Source organism: Strix uralensis, chromosome 1, assembly GCF_047716275.1.
Source record: "Strix uralensis isolate ZFMK-TIS-50842 chromosome 1, bStrUra1, whole genome shotgun sequence".
NCBI lineage: Eukaryota > Metazoa > Chordata > Aves > Strigiformes > Strigidae > Strix > Strix uralensis.
This window is the reverse complement of record NC_133972.1, coordinates 122,292,302-122,318,579: the sequence shown is the minus strand read 5'-3', so window position 1 is coordinate 122,318,579 and position 26,278 is coordinate 122,292,302. Positions and strand designations below refer to the sequence as shown.

General features: G+C 40.5%; 1 protein-coding gene across 2 annotated transcripts; it reads right to left on the bottom strand.

Moving 5' to 3' along the window:
- Positions 1 to 1,666: 1,666 nt before the first annotated feature.
- Positions 1,667 to 24,528, bottom strand: THOC1 (THO complex subunit 1). 2 transcript variants are annotated; one of them, XM_074879135.1, is made up of 22 exons: positions 24,404 to 24,528; positions 23,391 to 23,464; positions 23,225 to 23,285; positions 22,448 to 22,514; positions 21,261 to 21,379; positions 19,952 to 20,000; positions 19,345 to 19,440; positions 18,969 to 19,051; positions 18,398 to 18,471; positions 17,688 to 17,796; positions 16,370 to 16,501; positions 14,937 to 15,037; positions 13,011 to 13,077; positions 12,788 to 12,838; positions 12,107 to 12,177; positions 10,646 to 10,669; positions 10,129 to 10,224; positions 9,165 to 9,230; positions 6,136 to 6,219; positions 5,758 to 5,905; positions 4,139 to 4,217; positions 1,667 to 2,141 (listed from the first exon to the last, which is right to left on the bottom strand). In XM_074879135.1, exons 1-22 carry the CDS (start codon positions 24,494 to 24,496, stop codon positions 1,846 to 1,848), a joined length of 2,040 nt encoding a protein of 679 aa, XP_074735236.1. In that variant the 5' UTR covers positions 24,497 to 24,528; the 3' UTR covers positions 1,667 to 1,845. The 2 variants fall into 2 exon arrangements, with proteins under 2 accessions (XP_074735236.1, XP_074735246.1); XM_074879145.1 differs by lacking the exon at positions 10,646 to 10,669.
- Positions 24,529 to 26,278: the final 1,750 nt, after the last annotated feature.

Genomic DNA, 26,278 nt, shown 5'->3' with positions numbered 1-26,278 from the left:
TTGCTGCATTGTGGAACTGTCCTGCCAGGTGTGGGCCCGTGATCAGTGTTTCCTCTCTTAGAGCTGCTGTTGATGAACAGTTACATGACCCTACACCTACAAAAATAATATAATCTTATTACTGGTCACAGCCCAATAGTTATAAAAAAAGGTTAACTATTTTTCCTTCACAGAAAGTGTTCTGCCGCCTTTTTCTCCTGCTCTTCCTTTTTCTGGATTTTGAGATGTGTGTATCTCAGTGTGACAACTATATTACAACTTGTATTACTGGGACAAGATACACTTAATAATTTAGCAGCTGGGACACTGAAAACCCCTTGAAGGAGCAGCAGCAGTCACTGCACAGGCCTACAGGCCTGCCCCTCTCCACTTCTAGTGGAGGTCCTTCACGGTTTGTCAAACCCTTCAGTTACACGCCGGGGCCTTGGGTCAGTGAGGGGGATTCTCAGTCAGGATCTCCCCACAGGGGTCTAATTCCAAGCCTGTTTGAAGGCCAGAGGACTGCTGTCACCTTTTGATGAGGTCATACTTGTTGGATGATGCAAGGAAAAAAAAAAAATTAGTACTCCTCCACACACAAGACAAGACTGCGCTGCTGCTGGCTCAGAGAAAGGGATCACAGCTAAACCCAGGGGCCAGCTCAGTGCCCAAGGCTCCTGCCTTGAACACGAGCACTGAGATAATGGTTCACGCCTGAAGCATCAAGGCTGTGACTGGCTGGACAGTCACCGTCGTCATGGCCGTCCTCAGCTCTGGCTCATCCCCACACTCCTCCGTTCACAACATGCTTGAGTCCCTTTGCAATCAAAATCATTACATTTTCCACATTCTACCAAATCATACTTGCAGCAGGAGGCAGGGGGGAGCAGGCACAAAGCCCATCATGGAACACACCTCCAAGCCAGCAGCAAACCACCCTGGAAATTCACAGGTATGCTTGTAAAACTGAAACAGTACCCTGCAGAGGAAAGTTCTGTGATAACGTGGTTTGCCAAACACTCAGCAATTAGATTTCACTGCATGACACAAATTCCACAAGAAATAGCCACAAAACAAGTTGTAGCTCCACCACCACCACAGTCTCTTGCTTTCTGAGGGGAAACAGATCCCCCTACATGCAACAGCCAGCCATGTCCTTAAAATGAAACCAACTGTCATGTCACAGTGCACTGGGACAAGAAAATTATCTTGTTTATCATGACTCAGGGGAGTTCCAACACAGCCAAACATATGCAGAGGCTAAAGTTAGTAATTACTAATAAAACAAAGCATGGAAAACCCCATAATTATTGACTGTCAAGGTCTAGAGAACCACTTCAGCAGGAGAGCAGGCTGACCACAACACCCCTCCAAGGGCACCGGTTCATTGAGTACTACAACCTGGATCTCTACCACAACCCCAGCGTTTTCTTAACAGTTGAATCACTTGCGAACAGGTACATTTTGATGGCCTAGAGCTCCCCACCCCCAAGTGATGACTTAGAAGTCCTTCACAGCCACCCACACACTGAGAAACCAGAGACAGCGGGCAGTTACAGCAACAGGAGTGACCTGAGCCCTGCTGCTGCCAACCCCTGACCACAGTGCACACAGAAAGCTGCCCTTGCTCTCCCTCCTCCCTTTTACACTTCTACCATCCTTTTCTCAGAAAATGTGGACAACTGAACAGTATTATTAAAAAGTTTTATCACTTACTGAACATAAAATACCTATCAAAAAATCAATTATCTAGCAACAACAATTAACAACAACAAAACAAACAGTCACAATTAACAACAGCCGCCAGAACAGTCACCAGTAACAACCACCACCACACCCCAATGACAGGTCAGGATCTGAAGGGAGTTAGCTGCTGCTCTCAGTATCGTTGGTCAGGCTTTCCGCGAGGTCACTTAGCCCGGCTTTGTTCAGTGCAGTGATCAGGTTCTCAGGGGTCGCGTGGGCGCCCTCCTGATCCTGCCAGGCCACCAGCAGCTGCTTGGCTCTCATCTTCATGTCCTCGCTGTCAGACTCGATCTGGCGTATATCAGAATCCTTCATTTCCAAGTAGGGGGCCAAGGCCTTCCACTGCTCCCCAAGCCTGTTTGCAAATGACTCGATTTGTTCGCCCGACATGACTTTGTCCCGTTGTGCCTCTGGACCTGGGCAGGGGGGAGAAAAAGAGAAAGAAAGAATCTGTGAGACACAAGGAATGTCTCCAGATACGCAAATAACTCTTCCCTGATCTCCATTTTAAATCTTCTATTTATTTACTACCAGACTGACTTACACCTTTCCTTTAGTTGTAAAAACCTTCTCAAGAGCTGTGAGAACAGAGATTTTTACAGATGTATTACCTGGGTTTCAACAGGAATGTCCCTTATTGCCCATGATAAAGAAAACCTTGGTTTTTATGTTATCTCCTGTTTGACAGAGAGAATTGCTGAAGCTTTAAGTACATCAGAACTGCCTCCTCCAAATGAAAACAAGGATTTTGACAGGCAGCCGGAAATTTTCAATATGTGAGTCAACTATAATATTAAAACACAGAGCAATCTTTAATATTTAACTGTCTTTTGGACTTATTTTAGTCACTTTAAATGGAGTTAACTCAGGTAAAAAATAGTTTGCTTCCCTTTAACTGAGTTACTAAAGCCTCATGTTCCTATTAGCAGCAGGACTGTGAACAGGATAGTAACTTCAATATGTAGTGAGTACTTTAAGGAATTTTTAATCATTCTGGCATCAAGATAAAGAACATGGAATACTGTGCTCTGCTGAGAAGCCAAACACTGCAGGGATTGCACAGGTGGGTTTGCACATTTATCACTTATCATGGGCTATAATATATGGCTTACCACCTATGCTTATTTCACACTGTTCTAAAGAAAAAAACCCCTAAAGACTGAATTACTTGCACATATTAAAAATTAAGAATATGATTAATTTCTAAGTATCTCGCCCTCATGCCCCCTGAGGAGCCAGTGGGCATGGAGTGGAAGCTTCAGCTCTCTCCAGGGCTTATCAGTCACACTCATTTGTCTGAACTAAACTCACTGCACTGAGGGGAAAGAATGGAAGATCACAAACGACAAAACAACAGAAGCACCCACATCATTTCCATTATTTCTAAGCACAACAGTGTATAGCGGACCACAGTGCTCTTGTCTTTGCTTTAAGACAAGATTTAAAGAAAGGTGTAAATTCAACACAGTGAAGCTCCAAAGGCTGTTTCAGGCAGTGTTAAGCTGAAACGGAGAGGACTTCTTCACTGCTGGCAAGGAGGCTGTGGAAAAGGTCAGGTACTGATGGAAAAGGGCAACACAAGCGAGATTCAGAGGCCCACAGGCAGCTTCCCACCAACAGAAAAATCTTTCAACAAAGTTGCCAGCAGTATTGGGTGTGTGGTTTCCCCGCCCTGCACCCCCCACCTGCCCAAGCTGGCTCCAAGAGCCAGCATGCAGGGATACAACATGCAAGAGAGAAGGTGCTGCGGGATGACGGTGTGAATGAGGATGGAAGGCAGCAGGCTCAGACACAGGGGACAGGGAAGGACACTGCGGAGCACAGCGTACCGGGGTACAGGCAAGAGACAAAAATGGAAGGACTGGTTCATGGAGAGGAATGAACAAGAGATGATGCTTGTCAGGAAGGCTCTTCTCTGAGAAGCTTTTGCCTTTAGGATATTTTAAATGAGGAAATAAAGATCTCGGAATATATCAGTTTCTGAAGTCTCATGACTACCCACTTCAGCTGGTGCTACAGGGAGGCACTTACCCATGGCAATTAAAGGGAAAAAACCCAGGAAAGCGGGGTGAGGAACACTCGGGTAGGTTTTTACACAGCAATGCTGGCATTTTAGCTATAAATGCCTGCTAACACTGTAAACATACACCACGTAGCAGAAAAAGTGGAAGAGGCTCCTAATGAAAGGGCTAATCAAACAAGTTGGGTGCTTTCAGCACTGCAGGCCACGAGACCAAGAGGTTACTACTGGTGCCCTGTGTCCTGAAAAGGCTGCACTGTTTGGTACAAATACGGGTTCAAGCCAGAAGCACTGGGGTAACCTGGGCCGGTGACCCTCAGTAGAAATGCTGTTAAAACACAGCTTCAACAATACACATCAAGAGAGAAAAGGCTGAGAACATGCAAATCTTACTTTCATTGTTTTCCTTTAATAAAGCATCATTATCTTCCTCATCTTCATCTTCACCTGTTTTTATTTCTTCAGAAGGAGGCTACAATGAGAGAACTAAACATCACTGGATGAACTTTATATTTAAAGAGAAATTTTACAGCTCTGTCTCTGGAATGTGTGTTAAAATGGAAAACCTGACATGATCCCATGAGAATTAAAAATCCCCCAGAGTCTCCTATATCCGAAACACCAGTAACAAGTGTTCTAATAAAACACAGTACGAACTAAAAACCCTAATGAAAGGATCCACTGACTTCACAGGATTCACTCCTTTTCATAGTAATTACAACCAAGCATTACATATCAAGCTTTATTACTTACTTTAAAAAAAAAAACCAAAACCAACCAACTTTCTATGAGACTACCACTGATGAACATTCTTAAAAAAAAAATTCTTCTTCACTAATTTCATTCCTCACTCAGGAATTCCTCTAAGTTTTCTGTACTTTCAAACTTCTTAGAGGTGGCAAACAAATATGCAAACAACACACTTTCCACTCTGATTTAGCTACTGATCAGCCACGATGAACAAAAGGCTTCCCCTTTGCTCACATTTCAATCACAGGCCTTATGTACGTATTTGTTTCTTGCCATAACATTTGGTATATGACAGTAGTACCATCAGGAATAAAAGCGATACCTTAATATATTGTTCTCATATATATACACCTTATATATACTTTCTCTTATATATATACACACCTTAATATATTAAGCAGCTTTCCCCTGCCACTATTTTTTCTAAAATTGCTATTAGCATCTAGTTAACCCTGATGGCTGAACAAACAAAAAGTGCTGTATGTTACAGTCCAACCTTTACACCTCAGTGGTTTCACATGACAGACAAGGTCTCAAATACAGAAGCACATGTTCATATTCAGAAGAAATTGCTGGGTTGTGTGCTAGCTCAAAGGTTTAGCAAATGCTGCCTTCCCCAGCTGTTAGTATCTCATCACTGTGTATAAAGAGATCTGAAAGACCCCTCTCCCTGGCCTCAGATCTGTACTGCTGAACATGCAAAGGGCTAATGCCTTAAATTTACAGCTCCACAAGGCCTATTTGTCTTTACATATTTTAAAAGTCAGGGAGCTGATACAAGAGCTCTGGTAAATGCTGCTGTAAAGTTTTGGTAACGCTTCAGCTGCACAGCCTACCCCTTTACTACGGGCTTCCATCCCAGTAGCCACAGCTACCGATATTCATGAGCCCTAACACCAGCTGACACTGTCAATGAAAGTGGTCTGCACTGCAATGTGGAACCCAAACAGCTGGGTACAAATATATTCCTGTACTAACCCCACAAAAAAACCCTGGGATTGCCACAGCTGTTTGTTCACAGAATACAAGGCAGAGCTCAGCAGTTACTTGCTTAGTCAATGTTACCCACAGTTTAGTGTTACTGGGGTCTTCATCAATTACACCAATTTTACTTGCAATTTTTACTTTACAAGATCTTTTTTTTTGCTCTGGTTTTTTTTTTTTTTTGCCCCCTCCCTCTCCATGTACCAAATGGACTGCAGAGAGACAAGCAGGAAGTCAAATGAATTCAGCATTTATTACTATAGGATGATATTACTTACAGGCAGCTCCTTGGCTAATTTGATTACCATGTTTTCTAGATATTCAGGTAAACTCTTGAACTGCTGGTTTGTTGGCTGAAAGAAGTGGGGACTTCTGCGTGCTAGAAGTCTTAATGCTCTCCAGCCATAGTTAGAATTGTTCACAGCCCTATAATAAAATACAAGTTTGGTTGGTAATAGTCTGTCATCTGTAAAAGCACAGAAAAAGACCCGAGTCATTTCCTAATTAATATAATTCTGTCCAAAATTATAAAGATTTTTGTACATTACTGGAGTCTTATACAGATACTACCAAGAATACAAAGAACAGTGTTTTCTTTAACAATCCAAACATGAAAGAGATCAAAATAAAGTGAAACAGAACAAAGACTGACATACTTATACTTATTCTCAACCATGTTTTCAGGATCTGCTTGTTCAATAGCTTCTTCAAAAAATTCCTCCAATGTTGGCATATATTCCCTAAAAAATAAAATGAGCTTAATACTCCTCAAAATCTACCCTAAAATAGCTGGTTTTTAGTTCCTTCATACACATCTCAAGCTTATCAACAGAAGAAGAACAACCCCCAAAACCAACCTACTCAAATTTAACAATTGCAAGTAAGAAAAGAATCTGTTTGATACATGTTGCTATAAATTTATTTACTGCATAACCACTGAAACACACCAGTAGTCGTTAGCACTGCCTATTATACATATTCAAACCTTCTACCATACTAAAAAGTGACATGAACATTTGTCAGCAGTATTTGGTGAAAAAGGACTACAGGACATAAGAATTTTGGCAAGAAGGAAATGAGACTTTCATAAAAATACCCGTAACAACTGACTGGCTGTGTTCGAAACATGCTGCCACTTGCACGACTCACAAGACCTCCGGAATCCAAAATGGTTGTTAGTTTTGTGCAATCTGACAGGACAGGATAAGTAACACATGGCCTCTTTACCCACCCCCAGCTCCATTTCAGTTTCATTTGCTACCAGAGAAAGCTAAACTACTATTACTCCTTAATTTCAATTATTTATGATCATTAGTTTTAGAGGGGGAAAAAAATACTAGGCAGCTTAATGTTGTACTTAATGATCCCATCTTAGTGGCTCCCCAACTTGCTTAAACACATTCATTTCACCTCCCATGGTGATCCCTGCACCTTCTGCTCTGCTGAAAGTACTTCAAGTTAAAGCACATTCAATACAGGTCTAAAGTCTACAGATGGCAGGAGAAATTAATTTATTTGAAGTGGACTGGAAAAGCATCTGAACTCCTGGGCTCAGAGAGGTGTGATCAGTGGCATGAAGTCCAGCTGGAGGCCAGTCACTAGCGTATGCCAGGGCTCGGTACCGGGGCCAGCACTATCCAGCACCTTCCCTACTGACAATGGGACAGAGTGCACCCTCAGCAAGTTTGCAGACAATGTACAACTGGGAGGAGTGGTTGATAGACCAGAGGATTGTGCTGCCATTCAGAGGGACCTCGACAGACTGGAGGAATTGGTTGACGGGAACCTCGTGCAGTTCAGGGAAGGGAAATGCCAAGTCCTGCCCCTGGGGAAGAACAACCCCAGGCACCAGTACATGCCGGGGGTTGACTGGCTGGGGAGCAGCTTTGCAGGAAAGGTCTTGGTGGACACCACCACGAACATGAGCTAGCAATGCACCCTTCTGGCAAAGGCGGCCAGCAGCACCCTGGGCTGCATTAGGAAGAGAGGTGCCAACAGGTCAAGGGAAATGATCCTTCGCTTCTATTCAGCACTGGTGAGATACATCTGGAGTGCTCGGTCCAGTTCCAGGCCCCCCAACACAAGAGACACAGGTCCATGCAAAAGGCTGCGCATGGACAGGAGAGGCTGGGAAGCTAGGACTGGTTAACCTGGAGAAAAGAAGGCTTGGGGGAAGTAAGGAAGAGAGTCAGCCTCCATGCTACTCAGTGAAAGTACAAGCAGCAGCTTGAAATACTGGAAATTCAACTTAAGCATCAGAAAAACACCCCACTTTTCTGTGAGGGTGGTCAAACACTGGAACAGGTTGCCCAGGAAGGTTGCAAAACTTTGACTCTCAGAGAGACATTCAAAACCCGACTGGAGAAGGTCCCAGGCGACTTGCTCGAGTTGACCTGGCTTTGAGCAAGGGGGTGGACTGGGTGATCTCTAGAGGTCCCTTCCAACCTCAGCTTTTCTGTGATTTAAAAGACAATATTTATGGTTTGTAGGGGATATACTAAAAAGGCAACTGACGTTTCTGCTCTTAGAACAGCTAGCAGTTGCTTCTGAAAGGTATTCAAACCAGTACATAAGGAACATGACCTAAAAAAATAACAGAAATAATAATCACAGGGATCAGGACAGCTTGCTCCTTTGAAGGCCACAAGCAAGAAATACAGATCACTTAAGAGCTGTAGGTTACTGTGAGCCAAGATTATCATTGTGCAACGCAAGCTCATAATGATCTGTATTTCTCCTACCTAATGTTTGACAGAGACATCTGCTTCTACAAGGGAACGCAGTAATCAGTTGGGGCGGGGGGGGGGGGGGGGGAAGCACACTGGTCTATAAATTCGCTTTAATTTTGGTTTGAAAAACGTGTTTTGCCCAGGAAAGCAGTGCCCCATGCATGTTTAAGTGTAGTATTACCACTGGAACCAAAGTCAGCATCTTAAAAACCCATCTGATTTGAATCCTGCTATATTATCCCAAGAAGAGTTATCTAAAAAGAAGACAGGTAGAAAAGCACCTGTCCCCAGGCACACAGCCTTTACAGCCACTACTAGCAAAGTTCTCTTTGGGAACTGCCCCATTCCTTTTTCAAATTTTCATACTAGGTATCACGTCTGCACAGAAAGGGATTACACTATCTTTAACAAATAGAAAGTTATATAGCAAAGTACATTTTCAGTATTTCCTACAATTGTGCAAGCAGAAGGGATAACCAGTAATTGTATTTTTCTGCATCTGCACCACTACAAGATCTGGTATGCACTGAAACAATGCCTGCTAGCCAATTTCCTCTTATCTAGTATTGTTCAAAGCACATGTGTGCTTGAAAATCACAGCCGAACTGCATACTAACTTCATTACAGCCAGACCTGGCAACCTTCCTTTATTATACAAGGTAATTAACTATGCAATCACACTCTACAAAATGGGAGTTTCCATCTGGTTTTTCACTTAGACTTTACTAAGCAATGAAAATTACTGACAGCATAAACATTAGTGAAGAAAACTGTAAGGAGATTTCATGACAAAGATTCATACAACCAACCTTCCTCAAGACACCCAGTGAAATGGCATACCATGTAAAACCATCTTACAAACCTTCCTTATGCCAATTTTGTAATAACTGTAATTTTGTGTGTAATTAGTGTGCTGAAAGTTAGCTTTAGATGGTGACGTACCATTTTTAACCTACCTGCTCTCAGATTTACAAGCTTCCATGTTATCAGGACATAAATTCCAAAGGCGGGTCAGTTCCTCACTGAAAAAAAAAGAGAAGCATAAGCTCCACATTCACCATTCTACCATTCCACGTGCCATCATTCACCAAAGGCACACACGTGAAACAATGCTACAGAAAGTCTCACCCCAGAGCCTTTATAATAAAGCATACCATACAAGCTTTGTGATACATACATATTAGGAATTGCCAGAAGTGACAGAAATCTAATCTGATGTTGCAAATTAGGAAAATTATGTATTAATTTCTATTTCTATAATCTCTTGCTAATCTATGGTCAGAAACTGTAACAAACTTTTTCCAAACTAGCCAAGGTCAGGCTATTTTGCATTGATAAATGAAATAATTTATCACTTTCTTCTTCAGAAGGGACATTTTACTAAACATTCAGTACAAGGTCTTGAAGCTCAAGACAAGGTCAAAATTTCCACATCTAGGATGGGTGAACTGTTACAATGAAAAGACTATCATTCCTCCTAAAGAAGGAAGTAGAAAAATGCAGCACTTGGTATGTCCCCTCCAATAAAATTGCCATATTTTCATGATACTAAGAAGGATTCTTTGCCCCAGGGATAAAATACCACTGGGTGTTATTTTAAAACCCATGTCATTTTAACCAAAAACATAAAGATGACAAAAGTATAAAAACTGATCCGATGAGTACAAACCACTGATTTTCAGCCTGTAACTTAGAGACTATTTAAAAGGGATCTAACAAGAGATGACTATACAGAAAGGAAGGCAACTGCATGTTTTAAGGAACCGATTTGTCTGTTTTTTCCTGGCAGTTCTAAAGTGAGGAAGTTTGAAAATTACTGACTAAAAAATTAGTCAGTGGTAAAATAAAGGCCACAAAACCCCCCAAACCAACTAACCAACCAAAAGCCAGAAACCTTGTATTGAAAAAAATCCAACATACTTCCCCATAAGAATTTTTTTGTTTGGTCCTTTTCCTAAGAAGTCCTCTGGCGCTGGCCTCTTTCTCACAGGCCTCATTGGCTTAGAATCAGGAGGTCTAAAGGGAAAGAAAAAAAGCTTTTTAATATTAAACCAGTAATATTTAAAGAACAAAACTAAGTCATTTCAGTTCAGCTGATGCCAAATTAAATCATAATGAAAGTATTCAGAAGGACTGGGATTCTAGGAGTGGAAGGAGGGAGGGGTGGAAAGAGGAGAAAAAAAGTAAAGTAAGGATAAAGAAAAGGATTTGCCAGACACCAAAATTAATTCACTCACAAATTTAAAGGTCTATCAAGAGTCCCGATCTAGAAAAAGCAGCAAATCACATTTATTCCAGCAGCACATACTAAATATGATCTACGCTGCTGCTGGGATCATCTGTTCTATGATTGCAAGTTCTCTTTCCCCGGGTGCACCTGATTTGATGGGATCAGAGAATGGAGATCCCAGACCACTGAGGTTAGGGTAAGACCTACCCAAGCTGAAACTCTGGCTGAGATCTAAAGGAGGAGACAGAACATTTATAAGTCAAATTTTGTAATTTTCCTTCCCCCTCCCAGCCATAGTAATTTCTTTCTTCTCACAGCCCCCCTTCCTTTTTTGCAAACAGATGAAGTCATGAAGAAGTGGCTTCACCTGATCTCTCCATAAAAGGAAATATGCAAAGAGATAATGACCCAGCTGCTCTTTACCATGAAGAGGCTAGTCTGTGTGTAGAACAAATAAGGATGGAAGAGGAACATTTGGTCACCACCTCAAGATAGTCAAGTAGACATATGGAGTTAGTTAGTAACTAATTACACGGGAAACCTTTCAATGGTGAAAGACACCTAATCATGATTTCCTTTCAGGTAAGTGATTGCCACCATGTGGCAAACCTAATAAGATACATAAGAGGAGAACTGTTACACAAAATTCCAGGTACGCTGCCCCACCAAAGCCGTAATGCCAAAGGCTTCATTAGAGGTAATCCAAAGTGGTATGTGGTAGTCAGGCACTAACTTCTTCAATCTAGGGTCTGGTGAAGGCAGGAGGGGAGACAACATGCTTCAGTCTCCTCAGTCACTGGATCCTTGGTATTAAGAGAACAAAACGTTGCCATGGGACAGCAAGGAATGCTCTCCTGAGACCCCGTACATGCATAACCACTGCTTTGCTAACATAATCATAGAATCATCTAGGTTGGAAAAGACCTTGAAGATCATCTAGTCCAACCATTGACCTAACATTGACAGTTCCCAACTACACCATATCCCTCAGCGCTATGTTGACCCTACTCTTAAACACCTCCAGGGATGGGGACTCCACCACTGCCCTGGGCAGCCCATTCCAACGCCTAACAACCCGTTCTGTAAAGAAATGCTTCCTAATATCCAGTCTAAACCTTCCCTGGTGCAACTTGAGGCCATTATCTCTTGTCCTATCATTTATTACTTGGTTAAAGAGACTCATCCCCAGCTCTCTGCAACCTCCTTTCAGGTAGTTGTAGAGGACGATGAGGTCTCCCCTCAGCCTCCTCTTCTCCAGACTAAACAACCCCAGTTCCCTCAGCCGCTCCTCGTACAACATGTGCTCCAGACCCTTCACCAGCTTCGTTGCCCTTCTCTGGACATGCTCAAGTCATTCAATGTCCTTTTTGTAGTGAGGGGCCCAAAACTGAACACAGTAATCGAGGTGCGGCCTCACCAGTGCCAAGTACAGGGGCAAGATCACTTCCCTGTCCCTGCTGGCCACGCTATTGCTGATACAAGCAATAATAATAAAGCCTTAAGACTTCTGGTAGAAATCTAGGAGCCTTCTGCACATACAGAGGGACATTCAACTATACAAATCTCAAAGCTGTGTGAATCATTAGTGTTCACATGCATTGTGAGTGCATATTCTGAAGCTGAACCACCATTTCAAATAAGCAGCAGCAAGCTTTACTTCACAGTTACCTTTCTTTCACGAAGCTTGGGCAGCCCTCATTTTTCCATGAGTTCCAGTTTTCTTCAGTATTTAATATATGCTAGACAAACATAATATTGCACACTATTAGGGTAATAATCACCTTCAGAGCTGACTCCAACGTTTTCAATTGAGCTATTACAGAGAAAGCTTTGTTACTCTGTATTTCAGCAACTATTTTGAAGGTCATCAGTATAACCTTAAGCAGCTGGTTTAGCTTATTCAAAACCAGTATATTTCCTCTCCAATAACTGTGGGAAAGGCTTTATTTCTCCTTCCCTAAACAAGAAAATAGATGCAGCTAAAGTAAAGGAAAGAAGGAAAGCAAGATGACAGCTTTTTTATTTTAATTCCACTTGCATCTTATATCCTTGGACAAAGGCTTTTTAAAAATACTTTTTTTTTTTTCCTACCAACCAGCATCTCCGGTGTGTACACATGCATGTATATGCACATTTCCATTTCTCCCCAGGAGAAGGAAGAAAAGCACATTAATGAAAACACGGGAAAAATATCACTATGAAATAAAAAGACATTACGAGACCTTTTTTACTGAAGTAAGATGTCACATCTGAGAGAACTTTTACCTATGTTCCAAAAGTTAGTTTAAACTGATACTGCTTTTTTACACTCTGTACAGACTTTGTTCAGACAGGCACCAAAGTACTTACCTCTACCATTTTCGAGAATCTTTCTCCATCTGGCGGATTTTCTGAAAGAAGCTATGATTGGAGGGAGGAAAAAAAAAGTTATCTTTTTGCATTATATTTGTAGCAGAATACATAGAAAAAAATCCAAATAAAATGGTAGTTACTGCTTCGAAGGTCACTGATACAATATCATATGATAAATATTTTTCCATGTAATTTTTACGGAAGTATCTACTATACCAACCTGGTAAACCGCTTTTGTAGTATCTTCAATCCAAAGAGACTGTTCATCTGTTAGAACATAGTTTGAACTGGAATGGAAAAAAACCAAAAACCCAACAAAAAGAAGTGTCATTATATTTTTTTTTTTTAAAGTTAAAGAGTTTACTATACATCAAAATAGTGCTGAGGACACATCATTTACAATACATACTTTCTGAGGGTTGTTAGAGGGGATCTGAAGAAAGTAACTTGAATGTGCTCTGGTCTGGTCCCATGGACTGACCACTGATTAGTTTGTGGAGTTAAATAGATGTGCTTGTGGAATATATTTTCAGGTTTAGCTTCATCCAATAGGAAGTTAATTTGCATGATTCAAGATCACACCAAAGCACAGCAAATGGGCATAATGAAAAGACTTACTGAAAAAACCCAAACTTCTCCTAACCCCAGCCAAAGCACCACTGTAGGCAAACCACAGCAAAAGAAACAATCTACCAGCTGTATACAGAACACAGATCTCAAATATCTCAAAACATATATTCTATATAGCATAAACCAAAGTCATTAAACAAGTCGCTTGGGACATCTAGAATTATAATGCAATTGGTAAGTAGAAGTGAAAAGAAAAGAACACAGAAATAAATCTATCATGGCTCACTTCATTCCCAAAGAGACCAGAACTTTTTTTTTTTAAACACATTAAAAATCAGATGAGAATCTAATCTTTGTTTTTCACTGTTTCAAGAACAACCCATGTGAAGCATAACCATTAACATTCCATTTACAGTGTTCAAAAGGAATATAACACCAATCAATTTTTATGAAGCACTAGGTAGCTTAAATAGCAAATAAACCTGATAACTGCTAAGTCAAAAAGATGAGAAAGACTTTTAGAAATAGCTTCTCTTAGTTAATAGGATATTAAAAAAACTCATCTTTTTTTAAGGAAGGGAATAATTAGTAGTATTTTACAACTGCACCAAGTGTTATGGTACACCATTTATATGACATACCATCCTTACCCACTGATAAATGAGTGCTTTTAACAAACACTAATAAACTGTCATTGAAATGACTGCCTACCACCTCTACAGGACTGAACTGCAATTTAAGACTTGAATTCTATTCCTTCTCTGCCAACAGACTGCCTTGGTAAATAATCTATAGAACAAGGGTAATGATCCTAATCTAGTTTGCAAAGTTCTCTGAGATCTGTTTATAAAAAGCAGTATATTGCAGGTGAAAGACAGATGCTTTAAATGTTAAGCATTATGTGCACAGACAGTCAAGGGCACAGGAATGAACAGAGAGGTAGGATTTTCTTCAGCATAACATTAGAGAGTAGAAGACGACAGGGTTTTGTTCTGTCCCATTAATTTACAAAAGCAATAATCACAATTGTTATTTCTTGTTATTTTAGACAGGAATCTGTAGCACACTAGGAAAATACAAATCAGCAACCAGTGCCACATCACAAAGTCAATACAGATTCAAAATGATGCCACATAAAAGCAGTTTGTATTGGTCTAACAGCTTGAAGCGGCCAGAGAGAAACTCCTTCTCTCTCATGGCTGGCACTCACCTTAAGCAAGCTTTAGTAGCCTCTCCTTCTGAGCCCCCACTAAACTCACCAATCTGACAGAAAACTAACTTTGCAAACATGAGCAGATTGGTTCAGTAAACTACACAAGTTTGACTGAGTCTAATCAACACCAGAGCCATGGCAAGGGAGGGCAAAGAGTCAGGCAGAGACGACCGGAGAAAGGCAAGAATGAGACCTTCGCTCTCCTGCTGTAAAATAACTTCAGACACATCCCATATTTCCCAATCCAAGGCTCTGCAAGTGTCACAAGAACCTTAGAACAAGTAGACAAACTTTTAAAATATTTTGGTTTATCTCCAAGTTCATAGCTCCCCATCTCCAAAACTCAAATTATTTCCACGTTACCTTTTGAATTTGACTTGTCCCTTTAGATACTGAAATAGTATTAGGTACTGCAACAAGATGTGACGGCGAAAGTTACTGTCACTCAGCTGTAAATCCATCAGCTAAACAACAACAAAAAAGAATTACCCATTAAAGAGACTAAACATGCATAAGTGAAAAAATCCAACAAATGTTTTCAGATAAACTCCATGGAGACTGTTTTTACAAGATGATGGTAAGTCGCTACAGAAGCTCTATTCAGTATCACCTGTACTTCCAGGACAGCACTTTATAACATACTAAATGGGTAAATTGTCATCTAGCGAAATTTAGGAAAGAGTATCAAAATTTCTAATGAAGTCAATGTTTAAAAACATGAGGAACTGCTTGTAAAAGTATCCTTAGATTTTCAACTAGTTTTATACTGCTGGATTTAACAACATTCACTCTGAGGTGAACAAGAATTTGGAGAAACAAATATTCAAGTAGTTCAGTAACTGAAGGACAGCTCGCTCCCTTCTCCTATGAGCTACTGGCTATAACATAAGGATTTGGCAACCACAGAAGCACTCACTCTCATCGACACTTGCACAGTGATAGCACTGCCTGGTTTCTACCCTATGTGCCGCAGCATGACAGATCACACAAAGGGAACATTTGAAGATTCTTTAAAGAAAGAGGCCTTTGACTACTGGGTATTAATTAGGCAGCCGGTTCTGTATCTTCTATACCATGTTATTTTAACATTGTCAATACACAGATCAAAGGCTTATGATGAATTTACCTACACTTCTATCCCAGAAAAAGAAAACTCATGCTGCTCTGAGACTTGCTTTCTGTCATCTACTAATACATGCATTTAAAAATTAAAGTTACATATTATTCCAAAATGAAGACAACAATTTTAGGATCCAATAGTGTGCTGTATTTTTGACTTAACATCAACGGAATTAAAAATTCTCAAGATCTTTTTCAAAGCAATTTTAAACGAGACCATTATGAGGTAGAAAATACAGTTAGCACATCATCAGCCAAGTTTTTAAAATGTAATTCTAAAGGCAATAAAAAAGTAACAGATCTTTAAATATTTACTCTTTTAACTTCCTTAAATGTAACAATACAAATCAAATGCAGTAAATAAATGTCAGCTTTACTGCACTCTTATTCCAGAAGTCCCTGAATCATCAATTAACAGAGGCAATCCACAAAGAAAGAATAAAATAAAAAAGAATAGAATAAATCTATCTAAATAAAGTGATCCAACAAGGTAACAGGATGTAACAACAATATAACCCAGAGAAACTGTGGAGTCTCTGTGGAGACATTCGAAACGCAACTGGGCACAGCACTGATCACCCTCCTCCAGCCAAAAGCTTTGAACAGGGAGGCTGAACTAGACACAGGTTCCTTCTGTCCTCAACTAGTCTGCAATGCTGAGAAAAGAAACCACATACCTTTTCACTAGTTAGGAATTTTGCAAAATATACATGTTCTCCTCCTGTTTTTAGTTCTTCCAACTTTTTTCGGGAAGCCTGAGTGTCATCCAGTTTGTAACTTTTGAAAACAGCCAAAACTTCTTCTGAGTACTACAAAACAGAGTTATTTACCACATGAAAATAATATAAAAAAATTTGTAGAGTGTAGTTAGAGCACTACACTAGACTTAGTGCCAAGCAAGTAAAATAATTTGTAAACTTGCTATCAGTCAGTCAAAACGACCTGTTTGCAACCAATATGTAGAGCTTCTCTGAACACCACAAATGACAGTGAAAGTGTTATCTATCATTTCAGAACATCTAATCATTTGGAGTATTTAAAATACGCTAAAAACCACAGTGTTATGGGTTGTGAACAGTGCACTATTGCTTTGTTGATTAGATAGTATGAAGAAAAAAGGTCCACATGACAATAATGCTATATTCAAACTCAATTTAAGTTGTTCACTAATACACAAAGAACGGTCCATAAGTGAGAGTTAAATTTTCAGTGCTGCTCTTGAAATCAATTCAGCAGTAATGCAGAAAAACATAAACATTTTATTTGAATGACTTAAGCCTGGCCTTGTTCAGTTTCTCTGGGGGAGATTTTTTGTGTTTTTTTTTTTTTTTTTTGAAAGCTGAGAATGTAGACCTCATTAACTAGATTTGCATCAGAATGTCTGAGCAGATGTTACCACTTATTACCAGAACATGGAGAACAAAAATTAAAAAAAAAAAAAACAACCAAAACAGGCTCCTTGCTATTAAATAAACACCAAGTGGCAAACTGTGAAGAAACAGTAGCTTAGCAATAAATTGTCTTCAACATTCATACTAAGCAAAATTGAAACAGTCAAAGGAGATGTTCAAGTCACTGCTTCTATAAAGAGATTAGAAACCACTGGGATCAATATTTCTATTCAAAAGTAAGATCTAAGACTAGGTAGGAAGAACTATTTATCTTCTGGGTAGAAAAAAAACCCCAAACCCACAAGTTCTGCTTTTCACAGCTTATAACTCACAAAACAGGTACTTCTGACATTATTGCAACATATGAAGTCTTTCTGCTATTGACTCACACAAGTTTTATTAAGGAATTTACTGTACATCTTACTACACTGTTTACCATCAAAGGCTCACTTTAGAAAACAGCAAAATGCACTTCCTCATGCACTATTACTTTTCAGTGGCATTAGTGCTTGAACTGTTCTATGCTCATGAAGTCACTCTCCTACTCATGTAGAAGGTGTTTTTTTACTTAGGCTGAATGGTTGAAAACACAAAGTCAGATTACCTTAAGAAAAGTTTTCCATGAGACCTTCTCATAGCACTGCACAGGATTTCTAAAATAATCTTGAAGCGACCAGAATTTTCTATAAAGGTTATAATCTATTGGAATGGAACTGGGGAAAAAATAAAAAAACAATATCGAAAGCAATATATTAAATTCAAGTCCACTCAGGAACGTGCAATCCCAAAATATCATTCCTTTTTTAAGTGAAATGAGTCAATAGTGAGCCCTGACAGAGAAATCTGTAATCCAGAATTTGTCCCTAAAAGAGTTTTCCATACAGTTCTATTGTTACTTTCTCACCATAAAAGCAAAAACAGTAATAAAAAAGGATCTTTCAAGTTTTTCACTATCTGGGGAATGCAGAGCAGCACAGCTTTTTCTCCTAAAAGCATATACACCATGTCCTTAGAATTCCTGAATACATTTCACCAGAACAAGTTTTGTCAAGATAATTGGGAAAATTGTCAAAAAGAGAGAATAGCAGCAGTTCTCAACCAGGGTACTCAATTTTTTCAAATAATCTGTATATGTCTTTCTCTTCCAGGCAACTCCACTTAAACAGACTAAGGCACTGCTAGGTTGTATCTAATCCTGAGAGGGCAAGCGATAAGTAGAATTCCGAATACAACATTTAAGGATATTTTCCAAACAGCTCTTTACTTTCTCTTTATAAAGTTTTGTTTCAACTTTTAAAATTGCTGTGAGCTCACCAACTTGTTGGTGCTTCATCATCTCCCATTTCACCTTCTTCTACGTCCATTCCTTCTTCCCTCTCCTCAATGTGCTAATAGGAAAAAATAATTTAGAAATTGTACAAATGGCACTACAGTTTGCATATAGTTTTCAGTGTTAAATATTCTGTTACACTTCATATCAGAAAGCTTAAGCTGGTAATTCAAAAGATCTCTACAGTATTACTCCAGCAAAACACACAACGAATTCCTGTCTTAACACCTTACTACACTTTGCAATGGTAGCCAGACTTCTCTTGAAAAAAGCTGAAGGAACAGCTCTATCCTCTGTACACTGTGGGGAAAACTTAGTACAGTAAGTGACAGCACTTGTCCCTCACAATCAAATCAACTTTTCTCTCCTCAAAGTCTGCACAATTTAATGTACTGGCTAACATGACCATCTCCAGAATCAGCACCTTAGTCTGGGTGAGGGACAACCAGATTATGAACATACATTTCCAAATATTAAGCACAGTAGGACACTTTTGTGCAAACAATCTAACATGTTTACTGCAGAATGAGTGAAGAATGATACAGGAATTTTCACCTTTTGTCCTAGAGTACTCTCATGTTCGTTGGTATTGAAAACAGTGACATTTTCCAGGTTAAACTGACTCTGCAAGTTAAGTCCTGTGAAAAACAAAGGGTTAGTCTTAGAAGCTGTGAAGTTCATAAGTCTGTTCACTCAGTCTTTTACAAGATGCTGATATTAAATTCTCATAAACAGCATTCAAAACTTGTGTTTGAAATCACAACAAATGGAAGTCACTTACAGTATCAAGGGTAGAGACAAGAACTAAAATACAAGTGCAAAGTGATTTTCTCCAACTGGGTTTGGTCTGCAGCCATCATAAACTTGAAAGATTCAGCATATTTAATCCTTATTAGATGTTAAGTGTGATGAAATGCAAAAAAACCCTCACCTGACTTTTCTGAAAGTGGAAATAATCTAGCCAAGAACAGCTGAATTCTTCCACAGAAGACTGTGTTTTGTGACTTAGATAATCTTCTTAGGAGGTCTAAATATTGCAAAGGTAAAGAATATTAGCATTTATCCTTCTTTCAATTTCTCATGCACTAGAATTCAAGACTTGTTAATTACATGACCTACAGAGCTAATGAAAGGACGCTAAGATTTGTACATTTAAATGCGAGTAACTTCCTCAGACCAGCCACATTCTTTCCAAATGCATTCTACCAAGTCTCTTAACACCTTCAACATCAATAAAAAATAAGTTCAAATGAATCCCACTCAAATATACAGCCCCTGATTTGGGCCTTGTCATTGCTGAGGAATAAATTATTTCTCAGATGTTCTTCAACAACCTCCACTGATGAAGAGACTTCCCTAAGGTCAGAATGACTTTTACATTAGTCAGCAAGACTCATGAATGTCCGCTAAGAGCGATCTGCCTTTTATTACTTATTGAACACATGTGAATTTAAATCAAATTATTAAACCCACTTTCATTTGCTGAGAGAGGGAGTTCCTTTAATTTCCCACCACTCCCCTGAAAAACTACAACTCACCATTGCACATTCGTAGCAAGTAATTTTTCCCTGCAGAGTAAAATGTATTCTGAAACAGAGCAAAGGTATTTATATCATTAAGAGATCACAAAACCTTCCTAGCAGTTTTAATGGAATTGCAAGTCGTGAGTAAGAGTCATTCCTACTGTAACTCTAAACTTGAGTTTTCCCTTAAATAAGAGGCAGGTTTCACAAAAAGGCAACATAAAATAAGCAGTCCCACAAATTCCAAGAAAGCATAAATCACAACATTTAAATCCAGCCTCCATACAGAAAACCCATTTGTGACAACAAACTGTGAGACCAGCATCCACTTTTTTCCTGGAACATACTAATTTTATTACTCATTGCCTTTATTATTCCATGCATTATTTATACATATAAGCAAAGAGCAATGCACAGAAGATTTAGAGCATTCACAGTACTAGTAATTTGGCAGCAATAGAAGGAAATTGATAGATGCTTGAATTAGTGATAAAGAAGAGTTTGTGAATGTATCAGGGGACACAATGTTATGTGAAACAGAACATCCTGAATGAATGCTTACGGGAGATAGTCCTGGTCAGGAAAACAGAGAAACTGGAATGCTTTTCTGGTGTTACCTATAGAGTTGCTGACACTTGTGTTCCTGGTACTACTGACAAAGAGCAAACCAAGGACACTGGGATCAAAGATTTCTTATAATCTTGGAATAAAATGCTGGCAGTTAGGACTTCTGCCTGAGACCCTGAATTCCCTCTTTAATTAACAGCACTTGCAGCACAAGAAGCTCAGCAGCCTGTCACAGCAGCTCTTCTGCTACAGCACCACGGCACAGCAAAGAGCACAAAACCCTCACAGAGGCCTCAAAACACTGACTGCTCCTCAGGCACAAAAATATTTTAGGGCAACATATTCACCATTGCTACAGTTCTGTAATGGAAAGCTCATTAAGGAAGTGACCAAGAAGACTTCTTTCCCTGCAAACTGGAGTTGGAGGAATCTCCTGTAGCTGGAGAAGAAGCTGAATAATAAGTCAAGAGAGAAGCTACTCATACAAATTATGCATTGGAAGTTAAATTTCCAGTTTCTAAACATGACAAACATTGTATACTGTAGAGAAAGAAGTTAGAAATAAAACATCAAAATTATGATTTTATTATTAATTTTCTGACCTCTGCTGCCCAGACATCTTTAAGCCTCAAAACAAAATGTACTCAATGCTACTATTGCAATGCAAACAGATACAAAGAGAGTTAAAAACTGTAAAAATGGTTCAGGTAGACAGAAACTTTGGCACAACTGTATCACATTTTGGAAAAATACCTACCGATTTCCACGTAGCAACATTCTTCTCCACAAAAGTGAAAATTTTGTCACACTGATCCAAAGGCAGGCAATCCAGAACATCCCCCAGAAGCACAAAAGGGGTTGATGCAGTGCAGATACCTGAGGAACAGGGAACATTTTATTCAGCAAATTCAAACTGAAATGCAATAAAGGGGCATGGCAGTTGAGGGACATTACGTTTAAAAAAACAAAAGAATAAAAAAGTTCTCCTGGGTTCCTACAAATCCTGACAAAAAGCTTGGGCTAAAGTGTTAACTTCCATTAAAGCTATTTATATATGTACACATATGCAGATGAGCTTTACAAGAGCTCTGCACTAATGTAAAACAAATAAGCGATAACTGTTCCAAAACCCTCAAAGTCTGAAACAACTTCCCGTCTCCTTGCAGACTGCAAGTGAACTCTCAGACTTCTAAATCCACAGTTATTACACTACACACACCCATGAAGTTTGAGAGTGTTTTCCTCAAGTAAAGCACCACTAAAGCAGCACTCCAAGTCTGTCCACCCATGCCCTGTAGTTTGGTAGTGCCTGTGTTCCTCCATAATCACAGGTCTTGTTATTCCACAGTTCATAAAAACACATATGTAGTTGACCCATACTTACTAAAACAAACAAGTATTTGATGTGTAATGTGAACAAATAAACAAAGGGAAGAGCATGAAAGCCTCTTCAGGAGAGATCAGCACACTGATTTCTGACACAAAAGACAGTTACAGAAACAGATTCAAGTATCTACAAAACAGCCGTGTGCTGATAGGTCAGTACTGGGACAGGAGCACAGATATTCAGAAGTTATTTCTGGCTCTGCCAGCAACTGACAGAGAAACCTACAAATCATTTAACCTCTCTGCCTCAGTGGTCCCATCTCGGAAATGATGATGGGAGACTTGAAGCATTTTACAGTGGTGGACAAAGATAGAAAATGCTAATTATGTTGCAACCTAAACCATGCATCTTCCTCTATTACAAAAAAAAGATTTCAATTAATTACAATATACTTCATTCCTCTTGTGAAACACACAATAACCACGAGCATAAGGGCCACATACTATCAAAGCTAACCGCTGTAGATGACTTAGAAAAAAAAAAAAAAAAATCAAGATTTTAAAATTCCCCTGAATGGTCCCTAAAACTGCCAAGAGATTTGAAAGAAAGATGCTCACCTTCTGTAACTCCATTAATAGCAAGAGAAATAATTGCCAGGAGATTTTCACATGGAGCTTTGTTTATCTAAACAAACAAAACAGTGTTAAACTTCTCTATTCTGACCTAAGTTTATCTAACAAAACTAAAATTCTTGTTTCCAAGTAGGCAAGTTTAAAACAAATATTGATGTTCAGCTTCCCAAAACTTCAAACAATCTATTAAATCAGACCTGTTAGTTAACTATAGGAAATTTTTACTGATTGCGCAAGATTTCTTGACTGCTTCCAGTCATTAAAGACTCTGTAACACCTACTGCATAGACCCCTGAACATTAACATCCCACATTCAGCATTCATTCAAGTAACACCAACAAAGATTATTTGATGCCTTTCATCATTCTTCTCAGCCGACAGGCAGCTTTGTTATATGTTAGTAGCTGATAACCCACTCCACCCCACTCTTAAAGTATAGTTGTAGAATAATGCATATTTATGAACTAGAATTTTTAAGGCGTGGCAGACGTTCATAAGCATTACAAAGAACTGCTGGAAAAGGCTAAGTCAACACCTCTTGCTACAGTGTGGTATCTGTAAAATACTGCCATTCTGTCCTACCTACCAATCTCCTTTATCATCTATATTCAATCTTAATTAGGTAACTTTTACACAATTCATGCTTTTAATAAACAGTATTTCCTTATACTAAAGTAAGTTGCTGTTAAATTAATATATAAACTTACAAATAGAAATTTGAGCTTTATCAAGAGAGAAACCGTAGCAGTTTAAAGTACTTACTATTTCTTCTTCTACAATAACTCTAAAAGCTTGATCCAAGGTACACTTCTTTTCATTTTCACTGCAAATGCAAACATTGCACATCAGTTAATAACAAATACTAGGGACAAGATTACTAAAAGTTATCTCAATAGGCACCTTTTAAAATCAAGCAACATTTACCTACCTCCCAGGAATCTGGTTAAATGCGTTCAACAATGGCTTGATACTTTTGTTATTCAGAGCCTCTCTGGTGGACGTCTACCAAAATGTAAAGAAAGAGAAGTCATAAAACCAGTACAAAACCAGAAGGATCTCCTCCTTCCTCTGACAGCAGACAGAAATACTAAGGAATCTATTTGCCACATACCATGTGTTTATTTACAAAGAGAACTTTGTAATGAGTAGGGCAAATAACAAGTGCCTAGGAAATTAGGCATGTGAGACAGTAGAGCACCAGACCTCAAAGCTGGGCTAACAATGTGGTGAAAATAGTATTTCTAAGTGAAACACGGAGGAATACACTGTTGTGATCGATGCTGCATCTACGACAGTCTCAAGTCCCCCCCCCACAACTCTACCTGCCTCACAGGCACATCAGAGTGGTTTGGAACATGACACCTGATAACAACATGGTGTGAAAGATTACTATATCCTGTAACGAAAGCCACCTAACGGAGCAAGTGCCTCTGCCTCGACCCCTTCTGCGCAAATCCCATCCCCCTGCCCAACAAACCAGGCTGCAAGAGGTGGGATCCAGAGGCCTAGGTACGCATTCAGCCCCACCTGCCCTGGCAACGAAGAAGCGAGAGGCGCACAAGAGACAAGCGCAACAAGTTACGGACGTTTTGTTGCGGCGGTTACACCGTAATTTTAATTTTATTTACGTTAATTTTAGTTAATTAAACAGCAGAACCTCCCCTTGGCGAGCTAGGCTGAGCCGGTACGAAGCCCTATCCCCAAACTTTACGTTGCCCTGCCCTGAAGGCTCGCTAAAGGAGAGCCCGAGGGCCTCCTCAAGGGGAGCCCCGGCCGGGCCTGCGGAAGGGTCGGGGGGCGGGCGGCGCCCGCCGAAGCAGAGCCCTACCCCGGTGCGCAGGCGCAGTCTGCCTCCTGCCCGGTCCCCCTCCACGCGGTAGCGAGGGAGAGGAGCCTCCATCGCCTCCATCCCCGCCCGCCCGCGCTCGTGCCCGACCTCACCGTGAAGCGGAGCCGCGCCTCGGGCAGGCTGAAGAGCGGCGGCGACATTGCTCCAACGGAACGACGCTCAGCGGCGCGCGCCGATGACGCCATGCTCCCCCCAACGGCTCTGCCCCCACAGCTCTGCCAACGTCCCCACAGGCCCCGCCTCCTCCGTCCCGCCCCAGCCTCGCTCTCGCCTCCCGCCGGAGCGCGCGCTCGGGCGCATGCCCGGGGGGCGGCCGCTGTGGAGAAGGCGGGAGAGGGGAAGGAAGCGGCAGCCCCCCGCGTTTGATTGTAGGCTGCCGCCGAAGATAATGGCTTTAAAAGGTTAACGTGTGGGGGAGTGACGGATGTGGAGGGGGGGTCTTCTTGACCTATAGGCATAATTGTTAGTATTACAATGAGAGTAGTTCAGCTAAGGATACATGGACCTTGAGTTTGCTTGCCAAGTTGGCAATGTACCCTTTTCAAGATCTAATTGCTCCAGGATTGTCCTTGCTCAAGGAAGGCTATTTACTTCTCTTCTGATTAGGGATGCCTTTGGCTTTAACATATACAAAGAACACCTTTCTAGATCTCAGCATAGTATTGCTACATTGTTCTAAAAGTTCAACCTTCAACAACCGCAAAGCCACAATCCACCACCATCTTCAAAGTATCACTGAAGGAAGAATCATAAGGAATTTTTATATTGTAGTAAAATCACCTCAGTGCTAACAGTTCACAGGTTGAACAATATTCTACAGATACCTCCTGAGTCTCTTTTAATGGAAGCTTAATCATTGCTTCACTGGCAAATGTCCTGCAAAAATAAATGTTTATTGTGAAATTCATAATTTTGTCTGGCCCATCTCCTTTAAAGACCACTTTTTCTAGCTAGCCTAAATAATGGTGGTTCCCAAACTCGGCTGTTTGACAGTTCATTTCCAGGCTTGGGATGCCTTGTCTTCCATTCTCATGTCCAAGCTTGCAGCTATGATTTGGGAACCCTTGCTGTGTGGTGTTCAGCCATAAATCCCTCCCAAATATATTCCTCATCAGCCTTCTCCTAGGACTCTCAAGGGCACCGCAAAACTGACTGGAGATACTGTTTTCTCCCACCACTTCTCGATCCTGCTTTACTTTTTGCTGTCAAAGCAAAAGGGTTTGACTCACCTTCCTTTCCTGCTGGAAAAAAACACCCCAAACCAAACACAAAATCCCACCCCACCTTTTCTCTTACCAGTGTTGAAATTCCTTAAGCAATCACCGTTACTAAAAAGCCAGCGAGGGCTGAACCTGCCCAGCCCATTCTGGTGATAAATGGTTCTCAAGATGTGTGACTAGCACTAAACAAACCGCTCTAAGTCTGTCTAGACCATCACCGTGTTCCTGGGTGTGTGACTGCCCTTAAATCTAAATTCCTCCACACAGCGCATCTGTGTTGCAACATTGAGTGGATTTCTTTGACCCCTGGCAGACAAAGCTATGTTCTTTGATGAAGGTAGGCTTCTTCCCCTCGTATGTAGAGATGTGCCGGTCCCAATTCACTGGGCGAGGAGCACTGGTCTGCCAGAAACCCTGGGGGCTCTGCGAGGGGAGGATCTCTTAACACATGTGTGCTGGTTTTGGCTGGGCTAATTTTCATCATAGTAGCTAGCAGGGGGCTATGTTTTGGATTTCTGCTGGAAACAGTGTGGATAATTCAGGGATGTTTTTGTTATTGCTGAGCAGTGCTTACACAGAGTCAAGGCTTTTTCTGCTTCTCACCCCACCCCACCAGCGAGTAGGCTGGGGGTACACAAGAAGTTGGGAGGGGACAGCTGACCCTAACTGACCAAAGAGATACCCCATACCATATGATGTCATGCTCAGCACATGAAGCTGGGGGAAGAAGAAGGAAGGGGGGGATGT

Coding starts and splice junctions, on each gene's coding strand:
- THOC1 (XM_074879135.1), bottom strand. CDS start 24,496: ATGGCGTCATCGGCGCGCGCCGCTGAGCGTCGTTCCGTTGGAGCAATG. Junction 22,515..23,224: donor TTATTGTAGAAGAAGAAATA/GTAAGTACTTTA, acceptor TTGTTTGTTTAG/ATAAACAAAGCTCCATGTGA. Junction 10,670..12,106: donor CCAAGCTTCGTGAAAGAAAG/GTAACTGTGAAG, acceptor CTCCTCCTTTAG/ATCTCAGCCAGAGTTTCAGC.